The sequence below is a fragment of the Callorhinus ursinus genome, unplaced genomic scaffold, assembly GCF_003265705.2.
Source record: "Callorhinus ursinus isolate GAN/ISIS: 27379988/994484 unplaced genomic scaffold, GSC_fseal_2.0 scaffold6, whole genome shotgun sequence".
NCBI lineage: Eukaryota > Metazoa > Chordata > Mammalia > Carnivora > Otariidae > Callorhinus > Callorhinus ursinus.
Window position 1 is genome coordinate 16,602,604 of NW_027397068.1, and position 15,154 is coordinate 16,617,757.

At 36.1% G+C, this 15,154-nt stretch overlaps 1 protein-coding gene across 5 annotated transcripts in view; it reads left to right on the forward strand.

The window, feature by feature from the left end:
* Nucleotides 1-758: 758 nt before the first annotated feature.
* MANEA (mannosidase endo-alpha) overlaps nucleotides 759-15,154 on the forward strand; it is a 73,983-nt gene continuing 59,587 nt past the window's right edge. The window contains exons 1-3 of one of the 5 annotated variants that reach the window (XM_073893651.1): nucleotides 1,334-1,609; nucleotides 11,862-11,948; nucleotides 13,399-13,977. In XM_073893651.1, coding sequence (XP_073749752.1) covers nucleotides 11,930-11,948; nucleotides 13,399-13,977 — 598 coding nt within the window. In that variant the 5' untranslated portion in view covers nucleotides 1,334-1,609; nucleotides 11,862-11,929. Of the gene's footprint in view, nucleotides 942-1,333; nucleotides 1,610-1,647; nucleotides 1,955-10,679; nucleotides 11,949-13,398; nucleotides 13,978-15,154 lie in introns of those variants that run through there. The other 4 variants (XM_073893650.1, XM_073893652.1, XM_025862809.2 and 1 more) reach the window with 4 other exon arrangements.

The following is a 15,154-nucleotide window of genomic DNA, read 5'->3' on the forward strand; positions in this document are numbered from 1 at the left end:
GCTTTTGAGAAGGCTTCAAAAATACTGGTGTTCTGCATCTTCAGCTCTGTAATGGGTACCAGGGTATTCTTTTTATTATTTTTTAAAATGTGCACATACGGGATACATTCACATATGCATATTTCACAACCAAAATTCCTCTTAAAAATCCAGTGTGATTTTAAGGACAGCCCTTACAAAATTGGTCACGTCAGCAAGTTCTAGACTGTGAGCCAGGATTTCCTTGTTACAAAACAGAATTCTCTTGGCTTCTCAGGCTGATGTAAGATGGAAACCTTCAGCTGTAACCCCTCTTTCGAAAGTTCTTGTTCTTTACACCTGTCTCATTGTTCTCAATTATTTCTATACTCCACTACAAATGTGATTTTATACATTTGCAAATTAAATGTCATCTTTATTTACTTAGGGCCTTCAAGAAAACTTCCATTTAAAAAAAAAAGATAAAACTGTTCCTTAAAGAGTTTGAAAACAACCGGTGTACTCGAGTTAAAGCAACTCTGGAAAGCATCCCATCAAAGCCAGCTGTCCTGTATTAGTGAGAGCTTCCCAGGGCAACCGCAGAACAGTTTTTAAGAGAGGGGCGGGTCCTCTCTAGTCGGAGAGGTGGGCTGGGAGTCCAGCCCGAGTCGGCTCCGCCCCTTTTCTACAACCGCACCGGACACCCGGAAAAGCTCGCCTCTCCTTTATCCACGCCCCTCCCGACGCTCGCAGATTAGGGGGAGCCCGTGCGGGGAAAGACAGCGCCCCGCCCTCTTCTGGAGCCCGGCGTCAGGCCCCGCCCCCCGGGGCTGCAAGAACGTTCTGCGCGCGCCTTTTGGGAGGCGGGGCTGGATGGGCTCGCTGCGGGGAGGTCGCGCGCTGTCTGCATCAGCTCTCCCTCTCCTCTCAACCCCTACGGCTCTGGCTGAAGCGTCTGCTTGTGGCCGGATTCCCAGACCCCGGTGAGTAGCTGGAGGATTCACGGCTCCGCAGACGCGGCTGCGGCGAGTATGGGACCCACCCCCAGCGCCTGCGCGCCTGTCCGTCAGCCAATGTGCTTGGAGCTTCTGCAGATGGCCTTTGACCCCGCGCCCTTCGGGCGGGGGAGAGGCGGCGAGCTGCGTTTTTGGGGACCCCAGGGTCCCTCACTGTCAGTCTTAGCTCTTGTGTCTGGTTAGTTTTGTTGCCTGCGTTTTACAGACCCTGCCGGGTTTCTGTCGGCAGCTTCCTTGGAGCGGAACCTCCGGTCGTCGCCTCGGTTTTCCCTCCTCTCCCCAACAAGTTGGGAATTCCGGGAGTGACGGAAGCCGTTCAGTGCCTTGTCCTTTTTGTAGCCAAACTGCCGCTGCGCCTTGAGCCTGCGGAGAGAGAGGGAGGATCGAGGCCTACTGCGCTCGGGATGTCGCAGGAGGATCGCGGCCGCCTGCCTCCTGGCGTCTGTGGGCCTCTGGCGAGATGAGGGATGGCGAAGCCACCCCAGAGATGTTCTTTTATTTTCCATTCATTTGTCAACACGCCTGGCTCTGTCAGCGTAGACTTTTATCTTTTGCTAAGTTTCAGGATGCAGCTAGGCCGGACTAACGTCTTTTTCCATTTTCCACAGGAGCAAATTGAAATTCAGGCATTTATGGTAATTTTTTATTGTGAGACCCATGGATAAATGTTAAGAGAAAACGTGGAAGTATTTAAAGATGAATAGAACAAGGGAGGATAATATAGGACTTTAAAAAAGACAAATAGGACTGGAACGGGTTATATTAAAGTATTTTCGATAGTAGTTTGAAAGAAAAATACAAAATGCAGGTTTGGTAATACTGTCACATTACAGAGCATTTTCATGACCATGTGATTAACTTCTTATTGAGCTATATGTAAGCTCAGGGAAAAAAAGGTGGGGTGCAGTGAATCTTCTAGACTTTCAATCTCTGTGCATAAAACATTACCAGACCCGGTTCTGGTAGTCACGTGATGAACGGTAAGCGTAAGATCAGAAAACTGTCCTCAAATTAAAGTTGAGTTGCAATTTATGAGTAGGTAACATAATTGTTTTCTAAGCCCATACTATTTAAATGAAAACATGACCACATGTCAGCAGTTTTCATCTGTCTAAAAAAAAAAAATCTCTAAATCTAATTTGTGTAGTAGGTTGTAGGACGGTGGAATAGAATGCAAGAGCTTGAGTTCTAGAGCCAAGCTTTCTCCTCTTCTTGCTGGTGCTTAACCTCAGAGTGTTGCTTAGCCCTTCAGTGAAGGGCTAAGCCCACTGAAAACTTACCATTTGCTTTGTACCTCTGTTACATCTGTCATCTGCAAAATGGTGTTAAAAAGTTTTACTTCATAGGTTGTTATGAAGACTAAAATGGAAGGATAAGATTATGGGTAGCTGAATTTCTGTTAACCAGAGGGCATAAGTGTTTACACTAAAACCACCTGGGCAAGGAAGCCTTGGTATAGAAACTGACTTTGAAAGTTCCAGGTGTATCTTCTATTATTAGTTGTTTATCTAGAATGGCTTCTTAGAAAATAAAATTAGAAAATACTAAAAAAAGCACTAGGAGTCTGTATAATTTAATAATAGGTTTAATTAAAAGGTGAAATCTTTTGGCCTAACTGGATTGACAGCAAATGCTTTCTGAAATAAGTTGATGTCACAGTGCTCTGGATCTCTTAGAACTCTAAGTCAAAAACTAGCATTTCGAAGATTAAAAGCATAAAACAAAAGTAGAAACCGTAGAGTTTCAAGGGAACCTGTTAGGTATAACTACTGTGTATTATGTAATGTATACGGCCCTTTGAAGAAAGCAGGTCTTCAATAGCCAATACCTTGAGTAGATTCCTACTTTGGGAACCCATACATCTGCAATTAACTTGTAATTTTATTTTCTCAGGTGACTTCTGAAACTTCTTCCTTTTGCTGAAGCCAAATAAATAGTTTCTCCATTCCTTTCTTCCTAGATCATTAGACCTGTTAGCATCTCAAGGGTCACTGTGATTTTGCTGTCTTGAACATGATAATTTTTATTGAAATGAATTTTTAAAATTATTGGATGTTTCTTCCTATATAATATGTTCAATATAGATTAATGGTCAACCATCTGTATAGTCAGTAGAATGTGTTTATACACATACTGCACAAATATATACTAATGTCAAAAACAAAAGGGCCTGAAACTGTTTAAGCTGAACACTTAATGGTCACTGTGTATAAAATGTGTGGGACTCTTCTGCAGTGTAAATACAAGAACTCCATTTTTTGACCTTAAGGAGCAATCTAGTAGTGGATACAATACATGTAAGTAAATAGCATGATGCAGTAGGTAAAGAAATGCCACTTTAATAAGTAGGCAATGCTGTAACAATAGAATGTATGAGAAAATGAGTACTTTTCAGTCTGGAATCAATTAGGGAAGGTATCAAGTGGCGGCAACATTCCAGCTTTGTCTTGAAGGATGAGTAGCATTTTAAAAGTTAGCCGTGTAGAGAATAGACATTTAGAATTAACTGTGTTATTAATTGCTTGCTAGATGCCCATCTTTAATAACCATCATAAAAAATACACATTTTTATTCACTGTTACTCCAAACAGGAAATGATTCTAAAAGTTTTATAATAACTCATTTCATGCTCAAAAATCTGTGAATGAGGTAATAACTCATTGTATAGATGAGAAAAGCAGAGAAAGATGAGGTCATTTGAATAGGTGAAAGAGCTTTAAAAGGCACAGCTGTAGGTTATTTGCCTTGAATCACAGTGCTCAGCCTTTAGGTTGAGGTGACTTACTGTTAATTGAGATGTGGAGGTTGGGTTAGAGCTAGTGAATCATCTATAATTATGTAATAAATGAACATTTTAAGTGAGTTAAGTAATGTAAAAAGAGAGGGACCCACTTAAACTACATTTACAGGCAAGGGTTGGGGGGGGACAAGGCAGCTTCCATAAATGGACATTTTGTTTTGTGTTCTTGTGTAGATCTGAGAAATGAATCTAACAAATATAAAAGTTTCAGAACTATTTGTCTTATATATTTTTTCGCCTTTAACTTCACCTTTATTTTTAAATCCAAGTGGTATTTACCATATGATTAAAATACTATCCTTTTTTTTTACACTTTCACATACATTATCGTGCATGATTCACAGAACAGCTTTGTCAGAAAACACAGATAATAGTTTCTTTTTTTAAGAGGTAAACATGGCTGATTTGGACTTTGTTTTTTTAGATTGCAAGGCCAGTATTCTGCTCTATATCTTGACTCTTCCACACACTTCAGCACTCAGCCTCTCAAAAAGCAAGGTCTAATTTCTTTTTTAAATTTGTTTATTATGTTAATAACCACACATTACATCATTAGTTTTTGATGTAGTGTTCCATGATTCATTGTTTGTGTATAACACCCAGTGCTCCATGCAGAACGTGCCTCTTTAATACCCATCACCAGCCTGACCCATCCTCCCAACACCCTCCCCTCTAGAACCCTCAGTTTGTTCCTCAGAGTCCATCCTCTCTCATGGTTTGTCTCCCCTTCTGATTTCCCCCCTTCATTCTTCCCCTCCTGCTGTATTTCTAAATCCTGTAGTCATTGCTCCCGTTCTCTGTGACTTGGCAATGTTCATTACTGTTATTTCCTAAACTTTTCTTATGAAGTATTATGTTCTAATTTTAGAAGGTAGAGTAGGAAAATATCACTAGATTTTATCACCCAGAGATAATCATTTTACATGTTTAAGTGCTTTTCTTTCCTTTGTGCATCTTTAATGTAGTTGAGATCCTGTTATAACCATAATTCTTTTTTCTACTTCATGGCTTGTCAAGTTTCTGTCTTTAAGGGAGGGATTTGTTTTTGTCTTGATAATTTGGAATTTTCAGGACAAGAGATGATAGAAGCAGGCCAAAATTATTGTATCATCTCTTTATTCTTCTCTGTAGGGCTGCCACATTCCATACATTAGAAATTCACTCTCTGGAGTCCTGCATTGCAAAGCTTGTAGGATGGTATGAGTTGACCCTTCCCAGAAATAAGTGTTAAGTTACCAGCTTATGTCCTCCAGTTTGCTGGTGGGATTTTTTTTTTTTTCTTTTCAAATTTTATACTTAAATGTTTCAAAAATAGTACAAACAACTCAGTTCCTGTATATTTTTCCTGGATAGTCACCAAATGGTAATATTTTACTATATTTTATCATTATACACATGTGCACACTTATGTCTTACATCGTATATAATTATATACATTACATGTAATACATATGTGTGTACATAGGTATATATGTATGTGGATATATGCGTGAGTGTCTAATATATTGTCTGATGTTTCCTCATGTTTAGGGTCAAGTTAAATTTTGACAAATACCATAGCAGTGATTATTTCCTTCTTAGGGCATCCTCAGAGTTTATTTTGATCACTTGTTTAAGGTGGTGTCTGCTAGGTTTTGCACTGAGTTACTGTTGTTCCCTTTGTATTAATTAGGTGCCTTTTGGGGAGATTCTTTGCCAATATATAGATATCCTGTTTCTCATCAAATCATTTAATATCCATTGATGATTTTTGCCTAGTATGGTGGTTATAGTAGTTGACAAATAGTGATATTCCATTATTCCATCTAAATTTATTAGTTGGCATTCTAACATGAATCTTCTTTATTCCTTTTATTTTTGCATTTAAAAAAATATCAGTATGAAAAAAATACCTGTATGGATTCATGAATTCTTATTTTAATACCTATCATTTATTACTCCTTATTGTGTTGCTGAAATTGTCTAGGATTTAGCCAGTGGTTGCCCCTTCAGGCTGGCTCCTGTGTCCAATGGACATGTCCCCAACACTTTTTGAGTACTTCTTACTTTCTGGTAAGATGATCAAGGCTCATTTTGTACTTTCCCAGCCACAGTCTGGGAATCAACATTTCTCCAAGGAACCTGGTTCTTCTAGGTAGAGAAGGAATTTACAAACCAAAATATTGGCATCAGATGTGTTCATTGCTGCTGGGGTTTCTTTGGGTCTAGACTCTGTCAGTGTACAGAACTAGGAAATGTTAACACACAAAACACCCCTATTTATTGATAAAAGCCACACATTCATACAGATATTGCTAACTACAATCTGACAACACAAGTTTTATTCTAGCTTCCCACTTTATACATAACTTTTTGTCCGTGAAAAACCTGGGCCCCAGTTTCTGGCATATGTTTGCTTACATGTAGAATACACATTAAGAATTGTACGACACCTGGGTGGCTCAGTCAGTTAAGTGTCTTCTGCCTTTGGCCTGGGTCATGATCACGGGGTCCTGGGATCAAGTCCCACATTGGGCTCCTTGCTCAGTGGGGAGCCTGCTTCTCCCTCAGCCTGCCACTCCTGCTTGTGCGCGCGCGCGCGCGCGCGCTCTCTCTCCCCCTCCCTCCCTCCCTCCCTCTCTCTCTCTCTCTCTCTCTCTCACAAATAAAATTTTTTTAAAAAATTGCTAACGTGTACCATTGCAAAAACAGCTTATTAACTGGGATTTAACATTTAATACTTGTTTTTTTAGAGTATGCAAAATATGACATGGCTCAAAAAGCCAAAGCTGTACAAAAAGGTAGAGTCCTTTCTCTTCTCCAGCTCTTCTACCCATTCTCCTCCCTCCACATTCTCGGTCCCATTTGTCCTTACCCCTATAATCAACCTCCAGATTCTTGTTCTTCCTGTGTTTCTTTTGTGCCCTTGAGAAAATGTATATTTTCTTGTTTGTATTTTCCTTCTTTTACTTAGCAGTATATCCAGAAAATCAATTTATGTCATTTCAAAGAGTTCTTCCTCATTTTATTCAGCTGAACACCCCAGTATTTTACAATTACAGTGCTGTATATGGATTTATGTGCTATTTATGTGGTTGTGTATTTTTAAGGTAATATTCATGAAGTAGGACTTCTGAGTCCAAAGATAAATGGATGTGTAATTTTGTTAGCTATTGCCAAATTCACAAAAAGTCTGTACCAGTTTGCATTCAGGTAGCAATGTTTGGAAGTGCTTGTTTTCCCACCGTCTTGCCAACAGCATGTATTTTTGTTTTTGTTTTCTTCGTCTTGTAGATAAATGATATTTTTATGTAGTTTTATTTTGCATTATTTTAAAGGTTTATTTTAGAGGGGGAAGGGGCAGAGAGACTCTCAAGCAGGCTCCATCTCACAACCCTGACATTATCACCTGAGCTAAAATCAAGAGTCAAATGCTTAACCGACTGAGCCACCCAGGAGCCACTTTAATTTGCATTTTTAAAAATTTTGAGTGAGGTAGAAGATCTTGCCAGTATTTTCACTGTCGGTTGTCTTTTGTTAATAGTGTTTTCTGATATGCATATCTTTAAATTTATGTAGTTAATTTGCCTTTTTATATATTGCATCTGAATTTTGTCATTGTTATAAAGCCTTCCATTACACTCAAGTTATAAGGGAATTCAGGTGGAATTCCTTAATCATTTCAATGGCTTTGAGGCCTACAACATGCATTATTCTTTGGGAGATTGTGGAGGAAATAGGGGAGGATTGTTTAAAACCCCTGATTCAAGAATAACAGAAACTAAGAACATAATTAGAAAATAGAAAGTGGCCGGATCTTGATAAAACCCATGGCTTTAATTTCAGTACCCATGCATGTAAGGGAATAGGATTAATCAGAAATAGTTCAGATATTTACAAGGACTTAAAACCAGTTTCGAAGATTTTACTCTGTTTAGATTAAGATAATCTTCCTCTACCTTAGCAGTCCTCAAGACACACAAGTTTTCTCTAGAGGAAAATAATATATAGAGCTTCATTGTCTCTAAAAATTTTCATTATAATGATTGGCATTCAATTAAAAAAAAATTACTTAGCATACAAAAAATGTGACCAGATATTGAGAGAGAACAAAACAACAACAACAACAAAAACGGGCAATAGAAGCAGAATCCCTAAGATCCAATTCAGGTTAGTAGAGGTGGACTTTAAATAAGTGGAATTAACATGTTCAATGAATTAGCAGATGGAAAATTTTAACAGAGCTGATGGCTTTGAAAAGAGTTAAATGAAAATTCTAAGTAAAATTATAACATTAAATTACAGCTGAAGAGAATTGGGAAACAGGAAGTGTTCAGAAGGACTCAGACTGAGGCAAGGAGAGATGAGGGAAATTTTAAAATGTTTAAAAAAGGATATAAAATTCTAACAGTAATGTATTCCAAAAAGATATGAACGAGAAAGCAATAATGGAGCAAAAGCAATATTTGAAGAGATTGTGGTCAAGAATTTTACAAAGCTAAGGAAAGATATTAACCCACAGACTGAAGAAGCATGTTGGACCTAAAGCAGGACAAATACTAAGAAAACCATATTCCATAGCAAAACTGCTGAAAACCAAATGAGAAAAATATTAAAAGGAGCCAGAGCAAAAGAAAAGATTCTTCAAGTTTTTAAAAAATCAAGGAAAAGAACGACAAAACAATAGTTGAGTTTTCAACAGAAACAAAGATAATGGGTTGTGCTGAAAGAAAATTGCCAATATAGAAGGGTATCGATCCATGTTACAGTGGAGGCAAAATATATTTTCAAACTAACATGGGATTTATCAGCAGCGGGCTGATACTAAAAGCCTTATTAGAGGGAATAATTTCTTCACCATAAGGAAAATTGTTTTGAATGGAAGTGGGGGGATGCAGGAGGAAGTGAAGAGCAAAGGAAAGGGTAAAAATGTAATGAATGTTGACTGTGTAAAACCATATCCCATCTGGCGGGGTTTAAAATTTGTGTTAAAAAATAAAATACACCAAAACAGGAGTACAAAGTTGGGGCAGAAGTGTGCTTTTATTGTTGAGACATAGTAAAGTTCGTCTCCCAAATATAATACATTTATAAATAGTCATTGGAGAAGAAATAATGGAAATTTGAATATATTTTGAACTAAGTGGTCCTAAAAATACAGGGGTGCAAAACTCATAAGATACTGCTAAAGATGTGATGGCAACAGCCGTGGTATAGTGTTGGAATCATTCTGAAATCCTAAAAACAGACCATTAAATAGTAAAACCAAAACAAATACCTGTAACAAAACTGAAATGACAAGTTATCCCCAGGGACCCCAAGGTATGAGTGGAAGGGGACAGCTCACTAACAGCTATAAGACATGTATTCTAACTTGGTTTGTGCTGGAGGAAGGAGAAGAAATAGTGCGTCTGCTTAAACTGATAACAGGAATAAATATAGATATTCTATATGTAGAATATATATAATATAGATGTTAATTTGAAAGAAGGACAGCCCAGTCTGAGAATAATAGCTGCAAGGGGGAAGGGGAACTTTGAAGTCTTCTATCTGAAGAAGCTAGAGCATCTTAGTTTTCAGGACAAAACCCCATATAGAAGAGTAACTTCTGGAAATAACTTTCAAATGGAGCAGAATAACAAAATAGAAGCCAAGGAAATAAAAACATCCAGATAAATGTGGGAATGGAGAAAAACCCAGCTGATCTCAGCAAAAATTCGAGACCATAGTAAGATTTCACAAAAACAATAGAAGTTCTCTCTAATGCATGAAGCTAGAAAAACTATCATGATAAAACACTCCTAAAAATTGAGAGAAAATTATTTCATGTAATATTTAGTAACAGTAAAAGATCAGTCAAATCCCATACAAAGTCATTATAGGCAAAAAAAGTTCAACATACTTGTAAACACTGAAGGCATGCCAGAGAGACGTGTTCACAAAATATGACAACTGTAACCTAATAATTAAATAGAAATAAAATCGTTATATGAATGAATAAGCAAATTGCAGCTATGAAAAGTCAAAAATGAGGTAATTATTTCATAAATGACTACAAGATAAACACAACAGATCAGGTCTTATGAGAAAGAGGGTAAAGAAACTTAGAGAAAATGCAGTTGAAAAAATTGAGCAAAATTCAACAAAATAAAATTTTCTATAGAAGAAAAAGCAGTGAAACAACAAATATTGGAAACATTTGCTGACAAAAGTTGATGCCAATAGGTTAGTTAATTTAATGGGAAGATGAGGGAGTTCCTGTATGATTGTTTCTTTTTTCTCTATGAAGTACTGTTCACCCTTGAGCACTGGAGGTTAAGGGTACTGACTCCTGTGCAGTTAGAAATCTGCATATAACTTTTGACTGGAAAAATTTAATTACCCACTGTTGACTGGAAGCCTACTGATAACAGTTCATTAATGTATGTTTTGTATGCCCTACATATTATATCTGTATTCTTACAATAAAGTAAGCTAGAGAAAAGAAATGGTGTTAAAATCATAAGAGAAAATGCATTTTTACTACTTCACCATATTTATGGAAAAAAATATCCACATATAAATGAATCTGCACCGTTCAAACCCACATTGTTGAAGGGTCAACTGTTTAAGACATAGCTATCTGAAGATAATAAAGGGAGTTGGTGACACAGCAGTAGGTTTGATGAAAAATGAAAATGACATTCTGAGGTTAAAAAAGTGAACATACTAGAGTATGGTAATGGGATAGTTAAGCGGTCTTGAGTGTTCATTTGAAATTTATGGTCATGAATTCATAGTGAAAAATCAGCATGGTTGCGTGTTTTTGTCCAGTATAGTTCTGTAGTTCTGAATCAAAGTCAAGACACGCATGATTTATTTGGAGTTTTACCAGGTATGTATCAAGAAAGGAGAGAAGTGAGGAATTAAAATGTTGGGATTATGGGGCGCCTGGGTGGCTCAGATGGTTAAGTGTCTGCCTTCGGCTCAGGTCATGATCCCAGGGTCCTGGGATCGAGTCCCGCATCAGGCTCCTTGCTCAGCAGGGAGTCTGCTTCTCCCTCTCCCTCTGCCTCTCCCTCTGCTTGTTCTCTCTCTGTCTCTCTCGCAAATGAATAAATAAAATCTTTAAAAAAAATGTTGGATTATGGAGGATAAACTATATCACTAGAGACAAAACATGAAGAACAGGAAAAATAGCAGAAACAGTGGACTCAGTAGATAGGACATCTCAATGTCAAGAAATTACCAGAATGAGACTACTAAACTAGAGGCTCAAAGCACAAGAGGTTATGTTTGGAAAATGGGAAAAAATAAAGATTTTGGAGTGGTAAAAGATTTAAAAGACAGGATCAATAGTAGGAGTATGATACCTGAGTTGGTGAAGTGGGGGTGGAAGAACAGATCTCTAGAAGTGAGGCAAAGAATTGGGAGACTAAACTACTGGATGGATCATCCATGTTGGTAGAGTCACTAAAAATAGTAATGTGGAAAGAGAGTTAGTTTAAATTATTATGAATGGAAGATTATTAGATTGAGCAAATGGTGAAGTTTGATGTCTTGAATTGCCTTTCACTTCTCTGTTGGCACTTTTCTTCTTTGAATTATAGTTGCTTGCGTGTGTCTTCTGCCTTCCTCATGGACTCTAAGTACCTTGCACATAAGAACTATGTTTTACTAATCTAATCCGTCTGTTTCATGTGACGCTTAGCATAATAGTTTTTACACAATTGAGTTGCTCAATTGAGTTATACATCTTTTTAGTTTTCTAGACTTTTTTTGGTATTTCAACCAAATGAAATTTTTGTTTGTTGAAAAACAACAGTAAGGACTTAACTGCTTCTCATCTTAAACTACGTCTATTTTCATAATGCTTGTTTTAGTTTATGTGTAATGTTAACAGTTGGCTATATGACAAACTTAAATGAGTCTAGTTTGTTGGTGTGGTCACAATGTCTCCATTTAATAATAAAATATAATAACTTTGGGGGGGTCACTAAATTAGAGTCTTAGGAACAATAGAGAAAGGGCTACTTTTTATTTCCAAAGTTTAAGAAGGAGAATACTTGACATGAAAACATTTTCATCAAACCAGTGGATTAATACAGTTGTAAAACAAAATTCTCCAGATCTATCTACCTACGCCTTTCCATTTTCATGGTTTTTTGTATGGGAGTGGAAGAACTGATGTGATGGAATGCAGGGATGGGAAAGAGGTAAGACACCAAGTAAAGTGTCAGAGAAGGTTTAATAATGTTGTTCCCCCATATTTTTGTATATTTTATGTATATCAAATTATATATAATTATACATATTGATAGCATATCTAAGTATATGTAAAACATACCAAAATCTATGTAGAAGATTAATATGCATATTAATGTGTATATAATTACTTAAATTCTGAAACTGGCAAAACAAAATTAAGATTGGCTAGATATGTTTATGTTTTGGAAAAAACTATAAAGAAAGGTGAGGGGATGGTAAATACAAAAGTCAAGTCCTTTTTAAGGAGAAGGGGCAGGGCTGGTGATTGGCAAAGGGCCCAAAAAATGGAAATGAGCATTTAAACTGGCAGTTTCCTTTTTGAATGTTTGTGTTTCAACCTAGACATATGTCTTTTATATTGATCTTTAGGTGTAATGTATTTCACAATTAAACAAGGTTAACTTTGAGAGGAATCTGTGATTTTAGTCTTAAAAGAAATATGCTTGCTCATCTTAGTAATTCTTGCATATATGCATAATGGAAGTAGCAATTTGTAGAGAGGGTTTGTGTGTGTGAGACAGAATTACTTGCTGGTTAGATTAAGTTTTACTTATCTGTCTTTTCTATTAGGGTTAGTTTATTGAAACTTAATTCTCTAGAATAACAACAGCATGGTTTATTATAAAAAGTCATATTTTATAAAGACAATGTCAATTTTTCCCCAAATACCTTTCAAATAAGGAATTTGTAAAGACATTTTATTTCCATGTATGTATACATACCTATGTACATATATACACATTACACATATATGTGTATACATAGTTACTGAAACATAAAAATACACAATACCATTTTAGAAGTTATAAGTCTATGTTTATAATCTTTGTTCAATAAGGTGTTCAAAGTTATAAAGTAATATATTTTTAAATTAGGACTCCCTCACTTGTGATCATACTTTTATTTCTCATTCTTTTCATTTCAGAAATGAAATATGTGTGATTACTCCCTTCTTGTGCAATCATTATTTTAGTTAAAAAAAAGTTTGTTGAAAATCCACTTACTGACGAGGCTTTTAATCCATTCATAAGTATTTCCTTTTTTAAACTATGAGCCTTTAATTTTATATTTGGAAAATTTTAGACCACTTGCATAGAATATTTCCTTCCTATATTCAGCATACACAAAATCTGTTCAAATGATGCAAAATACTTTCTTAAATAAAATTCCTAAGATGTTTATCTGACAAGATATAATTGCTATTTCCAAATAAATACTGCTATTTAGTCTAGCCATATATAGATTTTGTACACATCAGTATTTGATGATACAACTAATATATTGCACTTTTAAAACTTTTCAATATAATGAACTTTATGGATTTTAGTTTTCATTTCGAATACATTGGGAAATATTGTCAATACCATTTACTAATTACCATTTTTCAATAAATTACAGCTAAACATTTACCATTTTGGAGTTTAAAGTATGTCATCATGGCAAAGTTTCGAAGAAGGACTTGCATCATTTTGTCACTTTTTATTCTATTTATTTTCTCCCTGATGATGGGTTTAAAAATGCTGAGACCAAATAAAGCTACTTTTGGAGATCCTTTTGGACTTGAACTTCTTCCAGTACTTCATCAACAAACTCGCTTAGGGAAAGACTTTGATTCCCAAAACAATGACAAAATCAACAGTGAAACAAATAACAAGAATTTAAAAAGTGTTGAAATCACTATGAAGCCTTCCAAAGCCTCTGAACCTTACCTGGAAGAGCTGCAACCTCTGAATTATTATTTACATGTATTTTATTACAGTTGGTATGGAAATCCACAATTTGATGGTAAATATATACATTGGAACCATCCAATCCTGAAGCATTGGGACCCTAGACTAACCAAGAATTATCCACAAGGGAAACACAGTCCCCCGGATGACATTGGCTCCAGCTTTTACCCTGAGTTGGGAATTTACAGCTCTCGGGATCCTTCTGTCATTGAAACTCACATGAAACAAATGTACTCAGCTTCAATTGGTAATTATTTGTGTGTGTGTGTGTGTGTGTGTGTGTGTAGAAATGTAGACTGTTTAAGGTTACTAATTATTCTTCACATTGTTAATTACAATTTTAAGCTTATAAACTCCAAGTTAAGCTGTATGTATGTACTTAAACATCCAGGAAACCACCTTTTAATACTACTTTAAAATACATTATGTAATTTCTAATTTTCAGAATATTTCTGGATATATTTTTATTGATTTCTAATATATTCTTTCTGAATTGTATTAAAGTATGATCTACATAAGATACAATGAATTCTCCCACTTCAAGCATACAGCTCAATGATGTTTCTCTTCCCAACATGAAGTAAAATATCCTATAGCCCAGAAACTTTTGTCATTCTTCCCTTATGCACCCCCATATTCTTCCCCAGGAAATTGTGAATCTGATTTTTCTCACTGTAGAATAGTTGTGAATGTTCTCTTACTGTATGGAGATAGAATCATCTAGCATTTGTGTGTGTGTGTGGTCTTTTGCTTGGCACATCATTCTGAAGTTTACCCTTGTTGTTAACTATGTCAGTAGTTGAGTCATTGTTACTGCTGAATAATAGTCCATTGTATGATTATAGCAATTTGTTTCTGCATTCATCTTGATGAACATTTGGACTGTTTCAAATTTTAGGCATGTAGTATATCATTTGGTCTTGGTTTTCTGTTTTTTAAACCTTGTCTAACAATCTCTGCTTTTTAAATTTGGGCTTATTTGTATTTAATAAGGATATGGTTTATTTTAAATATTCTGTTTGCTGTTTTCTGTTTATCCTGTCTGTTCTCCTTTTTCCTCTTTTTCTGCCTTCTCTTGTATAGGATATGTTTATTCCATTTTCTTCTCTTCTTATTATATATTTCTTTTATTTATATTATGAGTGCTCTAAAATTTACAGTATGCACTTTAACTTAACTGATGAGAAGTCTCTGATTATTTTTATTCCCCTTTTCCCTGAACTTTGTCTTCCCTCTAACTTCTGGCACTCCAACTGCACACATTTACATAGAGTCATTATCCCACAGGTAATTAATAAAAAAATGCATAATTGAATGCCTGAGAATTCTTCGAACTGTTAATCTACCCTCTAAAATAAAAAAGTCTGTTGTGTTTCCTCTATCTTGTTAGTGTCCCTAACACTAGGGCCACAAGAACAAATTGG